Here is an 18,958-nt window from a genome sequence, read left to right as displayed (position 1 = left end):
AGCAATAAACATAAAACGCAGTACAGTAGAACATGGGAATAGGCCCCATAGCCCCAATGCCTGTGGTGATTATGATGCTGTATTAATCTAAACTCATTTACCTGGTCATGATCTCTTTCCCTCCATTCCCTATATGTTTATGTGCCCGTCTAAATGCCCCTTCAATGTCATTGTGGTGTCTGCTTCTACCATCACCCCTAGCAGCACATTCCAGACACCTACCACTGACTCCCTATGTGCAGATTTTGCTCTGCATATCTCCTTTAATGTACCCCCGTCTTATCTTAAACCTACGCCCTCTTTTATTTGACATTTCCACCCTTGCAAAAAGACTCTATCTAAACTAATCACACCTCTCTCAGGCTTTCCCCCAGCCTTTGACACTCCAGAGGAAGCAATCTAACTTTGTCCAACCTCTCCTCATAGCTAATGCTCTCTAATCCGGACAACATACGGCCGAAACTCTTCTGCACCCCCTGTGAAGTCTCCACATCCTTCCTGTAGTGGGGTGACCAGAACTGCATGTGAAACTCTAAATCTGGCTGAATCAGAGTTTTATACAGCTACAAAACAACATCCTCTTATATTCAATGCCCTGACCAATAAAGGCAAGAATGCATACATCTTTTGTTTTAACCACTCTATCCAGTTGTGTTGCCACTCCTAGAGAGCTATTGACTTGGAGCCAAAGATTTCTCAGGACAAGGGAAAATTAAAGATTTCATTACCTTATACTACAAACTAAAAATAGAAGGCTGGCTTAGTTGTCAAAGTTCACCCAACATTATTCTCGATTAAGTACTGGAGCTAGGGAAATATGTTGCTTCAGTCAGCAGTCAAACATTTAACCCAGTGGAGGACATTCTTATTTAAATGTAGATTTATCAACTTAACAAAATTAATTTGTACAATTTGTAACAATGATAATAGAAGAAGACTATTGAACAGTCCCCTAGTAAGAGAGCACCTTATTGTCTGTCTGCACTGCACTTTCTCTGTAAACTATAATATTTCATCCTGAATTCAGTTATTGTTATTTTCCTCAATGCACTGATACAAGGATATATTACAAAGTTTTTCACTATCTCTGTAGAAGTGACAACACTAAACCAATTTATCAATTTGAAATAACTTCAAAGTTTTATTTGATTTCAAAACTACACAGGAACTGTTTCTGCTCTGGCAAAATCATCCACAGGGACTATGGCCCTACACTCTAGAATAACTTCCTAAACTTCTTGTTCCATTTAACACCTTCAAAAAAATCCTGCGAACCTAACCTCTTCAACCATGCAGCCAGCAACTCTGCAACAAAGCAACTTTGAAGCATCTTAGCTTTTCCCCCCCACACTGAGAGTACTACACATTCACCTACTGCCATCAAGGACAGCAAAATAGTCTAAACTGTTGAACAGACTTCTTGTTTTGTCATCTGGACAAACCGTAAAGCTCAAGAAAGCAGCAAAGAGTGCGAGGATAACCTCATTCTTTTTTGCAAACAGAATTGTGCAAGACAATTCAGCCACAGGCAAATCAAATTTTTCAGAAAATCTGACAGTTACACTCCATAGCATTAATCTATCCATTTTGTGATGTAAAATCAGCCCCTCATGTCAAACTTCATTTCTCCACATTGTTCATCTAAGTAGAAATATACAAGTCATGATTATAAAAAAAAATCATGATTATAATATTGACAATTTATAAATTGTGGATTTATCAGAATTACAATCTGACCTTGCACTTACAGTGTGCCTTTAAAAGTAAACAAAAATGTTTGAGCACACTTTAAATCCGGGTGCATGATAGCCTCAGTTCACGTATCTTTCAGTAGTCATGGCTGGGAAGCTGCTATGTTTCTCATAGCATCATCATGATCCTTCAGCTCAAAATGCCCATTCCACAGGGCAAGGCCAAGACCGCTCTCAGCTGTCGTTTCCTAGCAGCAAAGAGCTGCTTCCCAAACAGTGTGGAATCCATTATTGCTAAGCATAATGAATAAGCTCTTCACTGTGCATCAATCTCAAGAGAAACGCAAGGAACAGATTTAACCATTACTTGCAACCTTTACTAACCACACGAAAAACCCCAGCTCAGTCCATCAAAACAGACAATGGAGAATCTGGCTGCCTGTAGAAATCCATTCACATTCTTCCTATGCCTCGGTGACCAGAACTGCATGCAGTTCTCCAGTTACAGTCAGACTGAGGGTATGCACAGTATCCCTTCTGCCATCCTAAGGAGCAATGGACAGAATTCAAGGTCCCTCTGTCGCTCAGTACATTCTAGGACCTTACCATTAGTACAAGCCACAACAGTTGTGTATTTAATATTTCGGTCGTATTTGAGTAATATTGTAAATATATACCATCATCCTCTGTCACCTCTTGTCAAGCCAATTGTGGATCCATTTTGCCAACTTACCCTGGATTCCATGGGCCCTAACATTTGAAAATGAGGACCAAATTTGTCATACTCTAATCATTTTTCATGACCCTTCTTGGCCTTCCCAATTTCCTTTTAAAGTGCCTCTCTGCATTTTTGTGTACTTCTGGCATGCCCCTCCTATCATTTGTTCCTTATACTTAACATATGCTTCCTTTTTTGTGTTTTCTTCCAATTCTAAATATCTCACAACATCCAAGGTTCCCTTTGCTTGTTATCCTTGGCTTCTAACCTTACAGGGCCATGTCAGCCTTGAAATCTTGCTATTTATGCTTTGAATACTTTTCATAGAAACATAGAAACATAGAAAACAGGTGCAGGAGTAGGCCATTCGGCCCTTCGAGCCTGCACCACCATTTATTATGATCATGGCTGATCATCCAACTCAGAACCCCGCACCAGCCTTCCCTCCATACCCCCGATCCCCGTAGCCACAAGGGCCATATCTAACTCCCTCTTAAATATAGCCAATGAACTGGCCTCAACAGTTTCCTGTGGCAGAGAATTCCACAGATTCACCACACTGTACCAATGTAGACTTACCCTGCAAGTATTTTACCTTTACGAGGTCCTTGCTATGTTAATAAAATCAGCCTTCTCCCAATTTGAGATTTTTATTACTGGTGCATGTTTATTCCTTTCCATAACTACTTCAGAATATACTGAGTTATGGTCAATACTCAATACTAAGTTAATGCAATAATTGACTAACCTCCTCCCCTTTAACTTTCCTTCTCCTTCAGCTCAATGACAAATTCTATACCCAGGACACCAAGTCACCATTCCTGCGTGGCAGATAAATCCCTGTGGTGATAATAATATTGTGGACCCAATATTTGAGTCATCTGCACAAGAGAGTCTGCAGATGCTGGAAATCCAGAGGATGTACCTCTCCAACACGACAAATACTTTGAGACCCCTTTCCCTGCAAACTCATTTTAAGCCTTCTCCCAACAGTACCAGGAAACCTTCCAGCAAGCATGTTGATCTCACTCCAGTTAAAGTATAACCAATGCAGCTTGTACAAGTTTTATCTTCCCCAGAGATGACCCCATTGATCCAGGAACATTTCCATAACCCTGCACCATCCCTTCAGCCATACATTCACCTAACCTATTCCATACTCACTAGATATTGGTATTGGAAGTAATCCAAGGATTCTGCCCTTGAACAGAAAATCCTCCGAAAAGTAGTGGATACAGCCCAATCCATCACAGATAAAGCACTCCATAACACTGAGCACACCTACATGGAGCACTGTAGCAGGAACGCAGCATCCATCATCAGGGACCCCCACCATCCAGGCTATACTCTCTTCTCGGTGCTGTCATCAGGAAGAAGGTACAATGGCCTGAGCACCCACACCACCAGGTTCAGGAACACTTGTTAACCCTCACCCATCAGCTTCCTGAACCAGAGGGTACAGTATAACTTCACTTGCTCCAACATTGAACTGTTCCCACAAACTTTGGAGTCCCTCTCAAGGACCCTTCTTCTCATGGCCTCTACATTTATTGTTTGTTTGTTTGTTTGTTTATTTATTTATTTATTTGTGTTTGTTTTGTTTATTGACTGTTACACATTGGTATTTTGTTCATCGTTGAGTGCAGTCTTTCACTGATTCTATTACTTTTCTTGGATTTACTGTGTATGCCTGCAACAAACCTCAGAGTTGTATATGGTGACATATATATGTACTTTGATAATAAATTTAGTTTGAGCTTTGAAGATTAAAATCTTTAAGGTCCTGCTCTTTAAAAAAATACTTAGCTCCCTCATCTCCAGTTGCAGGATCTCACTCCTTCTCTTAACTAAGCCATTGCTAATTATGTGTACCACAACCTCTGACTCATCAGCAGGTATTCCTTGACCATAGCACAAGGGTGCTACTCAGCGCCCATACCTAACATAGCTACTCCCTTTGGCTGAGATGGTTACAGAAAAAAAACTGATGCCTGGCAGTAAACAGGCCTGATGCTTACCAAAGTCCACACTTCAGCGTCAACAGAAATATTTCATCTTCATGTTGCCTGTGACATGACAGCATACAAGCTGTGATCTTTATTAATGGGTCCACAAGATACCCAGTCTCAGTGTGGATTAGTGTCAGTTAAGTAAGCTTCATTACCCAACACTTCTCTCAACCTTCGTCAATGCAATGCTGGACCTGACTTCCAGTAGTAAGCTTCCGACTGGGGTGGAGCTAATCAGAAGTACAAATTGGAAAACATTCAACTGACACTGCCTCCTTTACCGATCCAAGGTCACCCCAGTCACTGAATTGCAAAAAAGTTAGTTAACTTTGTGTATGTGCATTTTCAGAGGCTGAGTTCCAAAATCAATGTTGATTCATTACAGGAACTGTATGGGAGAATATCTCTGCAAAAATAAAAAAGAAACTGTTCTTAACCAGTGTCATCATTATACAACACAAACTTTCAATAATAAATGTCCCTGACAGAACCTTGAAGGTTATGGACAAGGTTCCAACTCATGGGAGCCACATGCTAACTAAGGCAGGGACCAATGATGAAACCCACCACTCTCTTTTAGGTGCTCTTTTGGCCCAGCTGAGAAAAGGGGTGTTTGGAGATGAACGTATCAAATTCAGCAAAACCTCACAACCTTACCAAGGAGCAGTTCTCCTGTACCTTAGTGAGACATCTCCAACAGACACCTTAACACACATTAGAAATGCCAACAGTGCTCTGCACCTCCAGAAGATACTCCAAATCAGCTGGTGGGAACTGTAACACAATGTCAGAGCCCTCTCCTAGGCCACAGCCTCAGCAATGAACACGAGTTTCAATGGGGAGGACACATAATTTGCATACCCCAAACCAGCTTAATATGAAGGTCAAAATACGAAGCGTTAACTGAATACAGCCAGCGACTAAGAAAGAAAGATGGCATCAAGAGAGCATCTGGTCTCAAATTTCACCAAGAATTTGAGGTGAGAGCTTAAAAATCCCCTCAATAGATCATTTAAGTCCTGCTGCAGCTATGCAATTTACTGGCAATCTTGCTGAATTGGAAACGCTTCAAACAATGATTTAATATATACTGAACGGCAAGCAAAGCTGGTGAGGCAGAGGAAAAATTGAAAGTGTCCATCTTTCTTCACATAATTGGCAAAGATGCTTTGGACACCTGCAGCAGCTCTCAAACTGATGACGTAGCCTTTTTGCGATGGACGCTCTGATGACAACATTTGAGTATTTTGTCCCAAGTAAAAACATCAGATTTGAAAGATACAAGTTCTTTTCCTTTGACCTGAACTGAGGTGGCAGCTTTGACAAATACTTAGCTGATCTTCACACATTGAGTAAGACCTATGAGCTTGGCAATTTGAGAGACTTACTAGTCAAAATAGACAAAATAGTTTGTGGAATCCCAGATAATGTTCTCAGAGAAAGATTGCTCCGTGAAAAAGACCAGAAAGGGCTGTGAATATATGTAGGGCAGCGGAGACCACATGTGCACAAGCTAAGGACCTGCAGAGAGCAGAAACAACATAGTAAATGTAGGAAAGATGGTTCCCATGGTGGGGGAGTCTAGGACAAGGTGGCTTAACCTCAAGATACAGGGGTGTCCATTTAAATCAGAGATGCAGAGAGATTTCTTTAGACAGAGGGTGATGAACTTGTGGAACTGACTACCACAGGCAGCTGTGGAGCCCAGGTTGTTGGGTATATTTTAGGCAGAGCCTGATAGGTTCTTGTTTGGATACAGCATCAAAGGTTACAGGGAGAAGGCTGGGGAGGAGCAAAAAAAAGGGTCAGCCATGATTAAATCACGGAGCAGATTCTATGGGACAAATGGCCTAACTCTACTCTTATGGTCTAATGAATTTAGCACAGTCACCAGCTACGTTCAATCTGGGCACAGATCCAGGTCAGCACTGATCTGAGCTTGAGATCTGTTTCCTTATAATTGCAAAAATTGAAATGAGGGTTGTGTATTAAAAATTCCTTTCCTTGGCCTGTGAAATGAACCCATTCATTGCATTTTAATCACAACCTCGAGGCAGGAGATTTGCTGGAGAGTTGCTGTTTATAAAGGTACACACCTCTATTAAAGAAATCCTGAACGAGTTAAGACTCTGTGGGAGAACTCTTCTTCTCTGAGCTGACTACGTGCTGTTTCGGAAAATGTGTGCTCTGTTCAAGGTCTGTCTGACCGAAGGACTAGTAGGCGGCAAATAATCAAGTTGTCTGCCCTTGAAGTGGAGATGCGAGAGAGGGGACAAGGGAGCCAGTGAGAGCAGGGCAGGAGTGGCAGACAAGAGAAGATATCTTTGTATTAAATTTACAGGGGAGCAACATTTGGGACTACTTCCTGCTGGCACCCACTAAACGACTTCAGCTCAGAAGCTAAGAATTAAACCCCAGTACCCTGACTACAACAGATGTCCTTATTCACCTCCATTCCCCATCAAGAAGGCCTCAAAGCCCTCCACTACTTTCTGGACAATAGACCTCACCAGTTCCCCACCACTACTACCCTCCTCCAGTTGGCGGAACTGGTACTCACATTTAATAACTTCTCTTTTGGCTCTTCCCACTTTCTTCAGACCAAGGGTGTAGCTATGGGCACTCGCATGGGCCCCAGCCATGCCTGCCTCTTCGTTGGTTATGTGGAACAGTCTGTGCTCCAAACCTATACTGGTACTGCTCCCCAACTTTTCCCTCACTACATTGACAACTACATTGGTGCTGCTTCCTGCACCCATGCTGAGCTCATTAATTTCATCGACTTTACTTTAAACTTCCACCCCGTCCTCAAATTCACATGGTCCATCTCGGATACTTCTCTCTCCTTTCTCAATCTCTCGGTCTCCACCTCTAGAGACAGACTGTCCACTGACATCTTCTACAAGCCACTGACTCTCATAACTACCTCGACTATACCTCTTCCCACCTTGCCACATGCAAAGATGTCATTCCCTAATCCCAGTTCATCCGTCTCCGCGGCATCTGCTCCCAAGATGATGCTTTCCATTCAAATGTCCTCTTTCTTTAGGGATAGTGGTTTCCCTTCTGCCGTCATCAATGATGCCCTCACCCACATCTCCTCCATTTCCTGCACTTCGGCCCTCACCCCATCCCCCCGCCACCACAACAAGGACAGAGTTCCCCTTGTCCTTACCTACCACCCCACCAGCCTCCAGATCCAGCGCATTATCCTCCGCAACTTCCGCCACCTTCAGCAGGTCCCCAACTACTAAGCACATTTTTCCCTCTCCAGCCGTCTCCGCTTTCCGCAGGGATCGTTCCTTCCATGACTCCCGGGTCTACACATCCCTCCCCACGGATCTCCCACCGGCACTTATCCCCGTAAGCCTAAGTGCTACACCTGTCCCTACACCTCCTCTCTTGCCACCATTCAGGGCCCCACGCAGTACTTCCAAGTGAGGCAACACTTCACTTGTCTGTTGGGGTCATCCATTGCATTCGGTGCTCCCGGTGCGGCCTCCTCTACATCGGTGAAACCCGACACAGATTGGGGGACCGCTTCGTCGAGCATCTCTACTCCATCTGCCACAAAAGACAGGATCTCCCGATTGCCACCCACTTCAACTCTGCTTCACATTCCCACTCGGATATGTCCATACATGGCCTCCTCTACTGCCATGATGAGGCTAAACTCAGGTTGGAGGAGCAACACCTCATATACCGTCTGGGAAGTCTCCAGCCCTTTGGTATGAACATTGAATTCTCCAACTTCCGGTAATTCCCACCCCCTTCCTTCCTCTACCCCAGCTTCATTCTGCCACCTCCCCCAGCTGCCTACTACCTCCCTCATTGTTCCCCCTCCTTCTACTACCCATTGTACTTTCCCCTGTTCCTTCTTCTCCTTTCCTGCCTATCCCTTCCTGCTTCCCCTCCCCCACCCCTTTATCTTTCCCCTTACTGGTTTTTCACCTGGAACCTACCAACCTTCTCCTTCCCACCCTCCCCCCACCTTCTTTATAGGGCCTCTGCCCCTTCCCTCTCCAGTCCTGATGAAGGGTTCCGGCCCAAAACGTTGACTGATCGTTTCCATGGATGCTGCCCGACCTGCTGAGTTCCTCCAGCGTGTTGTGAGTGTTGTTTTGGCCCCAGCATCTGCAGAATATTTTGTATTTACAACAGAAGTGATCAAGTCGACTAAGGTCCTAAACCACTTTGTTTCTTCACTTTCTAAAATCAGCGACATCCCTCGATTTGTCCAGCTTACTAAATAAAAATACTGTTTGCTGGGTCCCTGAAATTCATCAGCTTCCCAAATGAGGCTCTTTAGAAAGAAGAGAAAGAATGGCAGACTTGACCTTGTAACAACAGATTTCCTTAGGTAAAGGTGACCTTGGATTCAATATACATGGCTTGCCTGATCCCGTACAGAACTGTCCCCTGCAATACAACAAAAAGCTCCACTACGTGCAGAATCAGTGGTCAACCAAACAAGCAATCAGTATTGATGCAGCATTAAAATCTGAAATACACACTATCCATTAGTGAGGTGTGGGGAGGGGAACCTGCTAGGTTCCTTCATTTATTTTTGCTCCAGATAATCAGATCTGCTGTCTGTTGTGTCAAACAAATGGTGTGGGTTGAGGCATCTTCATCATTATATCTTCACCTTGTTGCATTGCCATGTCAATCACTTCACCATCATTTTCAGGTGACAATTAATTTAAGCCCCATATAACATCATCACCTTGTTTATCACTTCGTATTATGATTTGCTCATTATTTAGATTACTTGATCCTTTGCTTTCTCGCACAACCTTTGTTTGTTACACAAGATTCTACTAAATGCTGATTCCCATCATAGAATGGACTGTGGAATAAAATTTTGTTCGACTCATGATAAAGAAAGACCCCACAATTATAATTCAATAATTATTCACAACCTCTTCAAATTGCCTGAAAAATTCCTGTCAGTTTCTGTATGGCATGTAAATAGACTCTTTCTAGCCAGACAGAATCTGTCTGAGCACTGTCGTCATAAAAAAATTCCTTTCTGTGTCTGCATTCAATAAAGGCAATGCTTCCGTTTTCTCCACCTTCCTCCAATTTTTTTAATAGGTGAGAATATATAATTCCAGTCCAAACAAAGTCAAGTTTCTATTAAAGTAGTTAACTCTCCATTCTAGATTAAAAGCACTACTTTTGGCTTCTGCTTTAAAGTTTTATAGATTCACAGAGCAACATTCAGACTTTGATCCACAAAGACATATTTCTTTCATTTTCTTTCTCGCATCATTTCTTTCACAATCTACAGGGATGTTCTTAGCTTTTTTTCTATCCAGCATGATTTCTCTCTGTGCTCCTGCTACTTTCCCGTTTACTTGTGTTCATTAGAACATTATGCGAGCAAAGTAATAATGCATTTGATTCAACCCTCTTTAATCAATTTTGTGCTTATCAGCATGAAGTTTACAAATGAGGCTTTTTTGTGTAAAGTAGGGATGGTCAAAATGTACAGCTGCTTTAAAGAATGGCTCAAAATTAATTAAATATCATTAATTTAAGCTTCCTCAAATACATGTTTCAGTTCATTAACGACACTATTTATAAACGAACATGCTCTTTGGAGTAAAAGGATAAAAGGAAGTTTATAATTCGGTGCGGAATACCACTTGTAGCTTCCATATGGCTATTGCAAGTTTGTGAAATGAGGGCAAGAATAAAGTGTGTTAGTTGGCGCAGGCTGAAGGCTTGTTTCTATGATGAATGATTGTATGATATGAACAGTGATGTAATGTTACTTTAAGAATCCACTGAGTTCCACAGAGAAGGGCCAATAATGACATGGTAAGTTGGAAGCATTAAGTTAAAGGTAAAAAGTACAACAATCACAGGCACAATGCCCACTACTGCTGCAGAACAGCATCCCATCTGGAAGCCGTGACAAAGAAAGGGAACGGCTTTCTGCACAGGAGTTGGCATGGATGAGCTGCACGGAGCTGATGCTAGTTTCCTCAAGGCTGCACGATCAGGAAACCTGGACAGCGGTCAGACTGAAGTGGCTCTCTTGGCAGGTGTGCAAGATGGCAGCCGCGCACCTGCTCCACCAGAGGTGGAAGGGCAGGGTCTGAGGGACACAGGAGGGGATGTGAAGGGATGCTACGCACTCCTGCCTGCAGCTGGAAGCAGGCCAGATGCTGGTGCTCCAACCGAGAGCTGAAAAGAATTCGACCTATGGGCCTCCCGTGAGCAGTGGGGAGAAGGTGGGCCTCTCCACTCTTTGGTGCTGCTCGTATTTTTAGATTGGCTGCAATGTGACCAATTATCTATATATATATATATATATGTATATGGATAATTGGTTATATATAAATTATATATTATATTATATATTTATATATAATATATGGATAATTGGTTATATATAAATTATATATTATATTTTATATATATATATAAATTTAAAAAAAATACAACTGGCAGGCAGCATCTAGTGTTTTCAGTTTAGACTGGAAGGAATGACACATGTGCTTGTGTTGCCCACTTAATGGTAGGCGTAACTGCTGAGTAAAGCCAGAATTGTCTCCCCAAAAATGCAAAGTAGAAGCTTAATTATCTGGTACAGCACTAAGGATTGTCCATGCATCCCCTGCCGTTGCATGCCTTTTTTTTTAAACCTGCTGGAGAATGCTGAATTTTGCCAATTGCCATATCATCAGTGAGTCCTACAGAGTACAACATATCATTCATTTTATTATATAACCTTTGATATTATTCAGTATGTGAAAACATAATTAACTCAGTTAAACTGGCAGATCCAACTTGTACTCTTCCTTCACTAGAGAGTAAAGCTTCTTTGCAATTCAACTACATATGAAAATCTTCATGGCCATTTACCAAAGGGGACTCAGACAGGAAATAACAGCAAAGTTCAAAAGTAGTAACAATATCAAATTTAATGGTAACTACAAAAAATATCTGAACACAGAACACCACTTATTAAACTTACTTCAAAATGGAATTGAATGATGCACAAACAAAATAGTGCACATGCCAGAAATCTGAAATAAATCAGAGAATGCTGGAGTTGCTCAGCATGTTAACAGCTTTTAATGAGAAGGAAACTGCTTTAATCTTCAGGGTGATGTGTTTTCATCAGAATTGACGTCAAGGTCAGAAAGAAGTGACCGGAAATCCAACAGTTACATAAAAGAATAATTTCCACTTATAAAACATCAAGAAAAAAAATCTTACTTATGACAAAAAGTTTAATGAAGAAACTTAAAACAAAACAATCTGCTTTGCAACACACAGTAAGTTAGGGATAGATAATCATAAACAGTAAATTGCTACTTTGAATTGCCCTGAATATTGGGTCTGCCAAATACAATTCAACAAGAGCCAAAATGATTGACACCAAAGGTACTGGCAAATGGTCAAAGCTATTGGCCAACATTGTTAAATGCCCAAGATCAACAGGGATGGTGTGGTCATGGAGATTGTATTTAGTAGGAATACTACATAAAAAGAAATAATGGAGGATCTAAAACTAATGATTTTAATAAACTGTCCATGATTCATAATAAATTTACAATTTGCAATTTCAAACATAACAAGATAGATCCAATGTGTCCAGTCTTGGTATTCAGAAAAGGCATCTTTCAAAGAAGATAACAAATTTTTATTTCAAACATCCAGTGCAGAGATCCGCTACTTCCTCTGTCCAAGAAGGCATACAAAAATTTCTGTAGAAATCTGAAGGAAGACTTCTCCCAGCAACTTCTCTCAGTTGATAATCTCCCTTCTGCACAATCTTGGTATAAGTTTTTGATAATTATACTGTATGTCAGATCAAGAAGTGTTGAACCACAAACTTTTGTGCACATGAGAAACATTAAGATTGTTTAATATCTCACAATGTAGGTTCTTAATGCTGGTCAGAAGACAATTTTTATTTTAGATGGCCAAGCTGAACTCGCAATAATAAAAATACCTTGCATCCTAAATTTCCTTCCTCCCTCCATATAAAAATTAAACAAAATAAAACACAAGATTAATTCTGTTTATAATTCTGCTAAATTAGCAAAAAAGGGGTGGTGGAAAGAAAAGAAATAGGAATTATATTAGAGAAACTGCTTAGGGAGATACACACACACTATTGAACAGGCATATCTTTAAAGAGATTAGTTAGTTAACAGCTGTATCTACAGTTTTTGATTCAAATCTCTTGCTATTTTCTGTCTCACAGTTGAGCCCTTCAGAAATAAACGGGCATATGGAATTGAAAAAACAAATAACGCTGGCCATTTATCACTGCTGCTGCTTTCTGATCTGTTTTGTTCAATCTAAACATATCGATCTACAGAAACTATCAACAATAGTTTGCCCTAATATAGACAATTAAGTGTTTGCTGAAAACTAGCCTGTACATAGATCCTGAGCAGCAAGTTCAACAAAAAAGGCCACGTTAAGCATGAATGACACTACGTCATATTCCAATAAAATTTTGCTCCTTCAATCTATTCAAAATGATGTGGAAATGAAATTTTATATCTGACAGCTACCGTTGAAGATCAGGAGTATAAAAAGATCAAAATCAAATGCAATTAAATATTCTCTAATCAAGTTCCATAACTTCCCACCAGGCACTCCCAACTAACCCAATCAGCACAAAGCCAATTTTGTATGAAAAGGCCTTTCATAATAAAGCTAGCAGAGATAAGGCACAATAGTAGAAGGGGAAATATCTTTAATGCTATCAGATGCTGCCGCTATAGAAAAAGACGTGTTAGCTTTTTTTTTTGCCAAGCTTGAGTTAATAATAAATTAAAACATTACCTACCGGACTGCTCACATGACTTACAAATGCATCCGAAGTATCAGGCTGTAAAAGAAAGAACGGAGAATGTGGAGATATCCTCGTATCATAAAAAAACAATTTTCTTATCCAATTGTGCTTGTCAAAATAGAAGCCACATTTTGTATTGAAGAAAAAGCTCTTCAGAGAATCCAAATAGTTGCCACCTCATAATTCAGTCAGTTCTCGCAGTAAGATCTTCTAACAGGCTTACACAATGGTCATGTGTCACAGATAACGAATAATCCTCACTTGTATGAAATTTTAACCCTGCATGATCAGAGCAGAAGCAGCTCAAGGATGTTTGTCACCTGACCGCTAAATGTATCCAGAGGCACCAAGCAAAAGTGGAAATACAACAAAGCTGCTCTGGTTGATGTACTTTACCTGTGTGACCTGAGAAAAGCGCAGACATTGCTCCCAAATGTTATGACAAGTCCGCCGATTAACTGAACTTGTGACAATGCTGACCTGAAGCACACAACTTCTGATGCAGCAATTTCCCCACAAAATTAGTTTCCTTTCCGGTTTCTTTGCCAGATAAGCAAGCCTATTCTGATCTGGCCAGTTGTATCTGTGTTCCTCTCAACAAATCAAAAATGAAATCAACAAATTTCATGGTCTTCACTTTCATTATCAGTAGATGTAACTGCTAAAATTGAAACTAGAAGTTGGATACTATTACTGTATTATCAAAACAAGAACAAATTGCTGCACTTTAGTCGACTTTTTCATGGAAAGCTGCTATTAAAGCAGTAATAACTTTTGGTTAACACAGGGAAGGCTTAATTTTTAAACACAGTTACAATACTACTCTTTTCCTCTAGTATTACATTCACTGCCCATAGGTTCAGAAACGTCACTTCTCTCACCATTTTGTAGAGCAGATGCAAAGTATACAGAAATATCTTATGAGAAATCAGTTTCAGACTTCATGTTCCCTTTATTCCAGAATTAACAGCTTGAGCTTTTGCTAGAAGCACACATTCCACTTTAACCTTGATGAAACGAAGCAAGTAAGCAAAAGTAAACTTCGTGCTACACATCTCCATGGAAACAGAGGAAGTACTTGCCTCTTCAAGAGGGAGGACCTTACAATCTTTTTCATTCCAATTATGGCTTCCATAAGATTAATAAGAGTAAAAATGTCTGATAGTACCATTATTCCAACATGACTTTAACAGACAAACAATGAGTTGGCTATATTACAGCTGCCGAGCAGAAACGTAAACCATACAAGGAATACAAAGGACAAAAGAAAATAAATTCTTAAAATGATGACTTAAATTGCTTCATCAGATAACTTAGTGTTATAACATTAAAGCAATGAAAACTTAAAAAAAATCTCTAATATAAATCTGAGCCTCAGAAACTCCATAACATTTGAGTTGTGAATCTATTAGTTCCTAAAGAAAATACTGTTACTATTTCCATACTGAAGCTGTGATCTATTTATGAATGCAGCAAAAGCATGTATTACCTGGTGATTCCAGCCATGACACCGATTACATTTTGCGTTTTCATGTCTCTGATCTCTGAAGTTGACCACAATATGCTGAACCTCACATTATGATGAGAAATTTTTTGTCTTCTTCAAAATCATGGTCACAGCCATTATAAAGCCTTAACTTGAAATATTCCACACAAATTAAACACTATCTTATTTATATCATGTGAATGAGCCTAGGGTCTGTTTAAGCTATCCCAAGTCAATCACGGCTAACTTTTGCTTCATTTGCTGGTATCAAATCAGAATCAGAATCAGATTTATTACCACTGACATTTATTCTGAAATTTGTTGTTTTGAGACAGTGCAAGAAACAAAAAAAGTAATATAAGTTACAAAGATAGATAGATAGACACATGGACAGATAGATAATACAAAAGAGGAAAAGCATGGTCATGCTCACGAACTGTACAGAAATCTGATGATGGAAGGGAAGAAGCTGTTCTCAAAATGTTGAGTGTTGGTCGCCAGGCTGCTTTACCTCCTACCTAATGTTAGTAATGAGAGGATATCATCTATGTCCTGGATAGTGAGCGTCTTTAATGATGGTCTCCACTTTCTAGCGACACTGCCTTTTGAAGACGTTCTTTCAATGGTGGGGAGACCTGTGCCTATGTTGAGTGGCTAAGTCTACAAATCTCTGCAGCCTCATTCCACCCTGTGTATTGAAGCCTCCACACAAGGCTGTGATGCAACCAGTCAGAATGCTCTCCTTGGTATAACTGTAGATACTAGTGAGAGTCTTTAGTGACACACCAAATCTTCTCAAACGCCTGATGAAGCACAGCTGCTGGTGTGTCTTCTTTGCAACTGCACCAATGTGTTGGGCTCAGGATAGATCCTCTGAGATGTTGATGCCCAGGAACTTGAAACTGCTCACCCTTTTCACCACTGACTCCTCAAGGAGGACTGGTGTGTGTTTCCTCAACTTCCCCTTCCTCAAGTTCACAATCGCTTTTTCAGTCTTACTGCCACTGCAAGGTATGTGTTAGTACACCACTCAACTAGCTGGTCTATCCCACTCCTGCACACCTCCTCATTACTATCTGAGGTTCTGCCAACAGGTGTTGTCATCTGCAAGTTTATATATGGTATTTGAGATGCGCCTGGCTACACAGTCATGAGCGAGCAGTGGGCTAAGTGTGTATCCTTGAGGTGCACCTGTGTTGATTGTCAGCGAGGAGATGTTATTCCTGATCTACAGTGATTGTGGCATCCTGATAAGGAAATCAAGGATCCAGTTGAAGAAGGAGGCACAGAGTCTTGGGATTAGAAGCTTGGTGATTAATATTGAAGGGATGATAGTGTTGAACACTGAGCTGCATCATTGAACAGCAGCTTGATGTATGTATTGCTGTTGTCTCGGTGCTCCAATGCAGAGTGGAGAGCCAGCGAGAGTTCATCCACTGTAGACCTGTTGAAGCAGTAGGTGAAAAGCAGTGGGTCCAGGTCCTTGCTCCGATCAGAATTAATTCCAGAAGCAACACTAGAATCACTTTATCACTGCAGGTGATAGTCACTTAGGCCCTGCTCTTCATGGGTACTGTTATAATTGTTGCCCTTTTGAAGCAGGTGGGAACTTCAGAGTGCAGCAGTGAGGGGTCAAGAATGCCCTCCACTCCAGCCAGTTGGTCAACGCAGGTTTTTAGTTCTTGGCCGGGTGCACTGTCAGGGCCTAACACCTTACGAGGTTCATCCTTTTGAAAGATGTACTGACCCCAGCCTCCAAAAAAGCTATTGCAGGGTTGCTGGATATTGTGGGGTCTCACACAGGTCTCATGTTATTTTCTCTTGCAAAGCGTGCATAAAAAGTATGAGCTCACCAAAATCTTTTATGCATAATTTTAAATGTGTAATATTAAAATTAGTTCACAAATAAACAGAAGAAAATACTGTATCAGAGTTCTAGCCAATTGCATCTACTTTGTTAGAAGATTTTGAGAGATCAACCTTGGAATTCATCCTCGATTTGAAAGCAATAAACACATACTGAGCCGTACAGAACACAGGACACACTCAGCAGCTATATTCCAAATTTAAAATTAGATTCCACATAAAGGAACAAAGACCAGTCAAAAAGCCCTGTTTTTTCTTGCATGATGCTCTTTATTTGGAGTGTTAAATTGATGAAGGATTGATCATTTCTAAAATGGAGCACATTTACAAACATGACTAGATCAAATCATGCCACTCTGGAAATTTGAATGGTCCTAGTAGTCACAGATCATTTATGCCATAGAGCTGATGCCGCAGAAAATGATGCCATTCTCTGTGTACTGGAAATTACATTAAACAATCTTGAATCGTCAATCACTTATTCAGAGTATTGCTTCGAAAATCAGGTCACCTTGCTCTGATGTGTACCTGTTGGTCAATCCTAAAATAATATGTCAAGCAATTCTGCTTCCAAAGTAGATCACACTGAAGGCTGAGAACCCTACTCACATTGGCTCCCTTTCTCACCTCTTCTCTTTCAGGCCCCTTTCCCTCTTTCCCACCCCACTTAGAGACTCCCTCCCACAGATCACTCACCTCGACTCTTCCCTGATCCCCAAAGCCTCGGTCACTGCTGATTTTTGCTATGGTAAGCCCGCACTAAAACAGGCAATAGTGTGCTGTGCAATGGCCCTTGGGCACACCTCTGTTGGCAACAGGTGATTACAAGGTCACTGAGTCTGAACTGTTTGCACTTTACTGTACTTTTTTAGAATATTTCTTCAAAACTCTCATTTAATGTTTATGCAGTTTCACATATTTCATGAAACTGACTCCAGATCTACATTCAGGATTTCATTAAACATGAGATGACTATAAATTTCAAATTGTGCATAAAACAGAACACAGGCAGTCTGTATTGTAGAAAATCCAGCTGTACCATGGATTTTCCTGGCTGATTAGATACAGGCAAGGTTCAAAGAGGGCCAGCAAAAACAGCACAAAATAATAATAGCTAGAAAGCCAGACTGTAGGCAAGTTTTAAAACTTAATGGTGCAATTTCTCCAAATTAAAAATATACACAAATATAGAGCAAAGCCTTTTGAATATGTTACACTTACAAAAACTTGAACAAACATAATTGAACATCAGCTTTTCTCCCTGGTAACTTCAAAGACTTCTTAATCAAACTCTCGTCATGTACCCAGTGATTAATGGGGCACATTTGTGCAAGGTGAAGTTTACCCACTCCACAGTAAAGTACAGATAATGTTATCATATAGCTCAATTTCTCTGAAAGCAGCTGATATACTTCACAGATACATCTTTCTACACATTCACACTAAGCTTAACTCAGTCAGACATTCACACTAACCTTACATCAGTCATATAGCGAGTCTTCTTCCAACAAAACAAGCTGATGTTAAAGCAGTCTAATCATGCATCTTATAAATGCCATTACTGCCTGTTGCTTAGGGTTCCTTTTTCTGCAATTGTGGAATGTCATAATTTCCATGATTTTTGAATCAAAACCTAGTGTCAAACTTTGCTTACTCCACATGATTAAAACATTTACTTCTTTTTTTCCTGAAGGTGGAAGTACGTTTTTAAGAATGGCCCTCTGAGACATTATCAGCATTGCTGACTGGTGTCAAATGAACTGGCGGACCTGAAAAAAATTGGGATCAAACTAGATTCAAAAATTGGCAGACTCGTATACCAGCTGATATTGCAAGAACAGGTTAACTCCTTAGATCATGTGTAAGTAATTTTTCAAGTGTGCTGTCATCAGCTTACCCCTCAATACATCTTGGCAACTCTGTCAATACAAACTATAATTGATACCTGCTTGAAGCAGGCGGACACTTCAGATTGACGAAGTGAGAGGTTAAAGATATCGGTGATATACTCAATAAGGTCTTCAGTACTCGGCCAGGTACTCCATGTGGGAGAGATGCTTTCCCTGGGTTCATCCGTCTGAAGGTACCCACAAGTAGCACAGTACATTACAACCACCGTTGTTGGCCAAATCAAAAGTGGTGACAAAATGGCAAACAGGAGGGAAATTGAAAATCTGGCTGAGTGGTGCCACTGCTCAAAGATGTCAAGCCCAAGGAGCTAATTGTTGAATACAAAGGAGGAAACCCAAGGTTCAAGAGCCAGTCCTCGTTCAGAGGATCAGAGGTTTAAAATGTCGGCTACTTTAAATTCCTTGGCATTATCATTTTAGAGGGCTTGCCCTGGGCCCAGCACATAAAAGC

The 18,958-nt window shown here is 40.7% G+C and overlaps 1 protein-coding gene across 11 annotated transcripts in view; it reads right to left on the bottom strand.

The window, feature by feature from the left end:
* LOC134344347 (tensin-3-like) overlaps nt 1-18,958 on the bottom strand; it is a 453,918-nt gene that overhangs the window by 192,796 nt on the left and 242,164 nt on the right. For 8 of the 11 annotated variants that reach the window (XR_010017422.1, XM_063043978.1, XM_063043980.1 and 5 more), the window contains one exon: nt 13,240-13,281. The exons of 2 other annotated variants lie outside the window; for them this stretch is intronic. Coding sequence is in view for 5 of the 9 variants with exons in the window: in XM_063043978.1 (XP_062900048.1) it covers nt 13,240-13,281 (42 nt within the window). In the remaining 4 variants the exon portion in view is untranslated. Of the gene's footprint in view, nt 1-13,239; nt 13,282-13,641; nt 13,699-18,958 lie in introns of those variants that run through there. One more of the 11 variants, XM_063043987.1, reaches the window with a different exon arrangement.

This window comes from Mobula hypostoma, chromosome 3, assembly GCF_963921235.1.
Source record: "Mobula hypostoma chromosome 3, sMobHyp1.1, whole genome shotgun sequence".
Taxonomy (NCBI): Eukaryota; Metazoa; Chordata; class Chondrichthyes; order Myliobatiformes; family Myliobatidae; genus Mobula; species Mobula hypostoma.
Note: the sequence above shows the minus strand (reverse complement) of the source record. Positions and strands in the feature narration are given on the sequence as shown.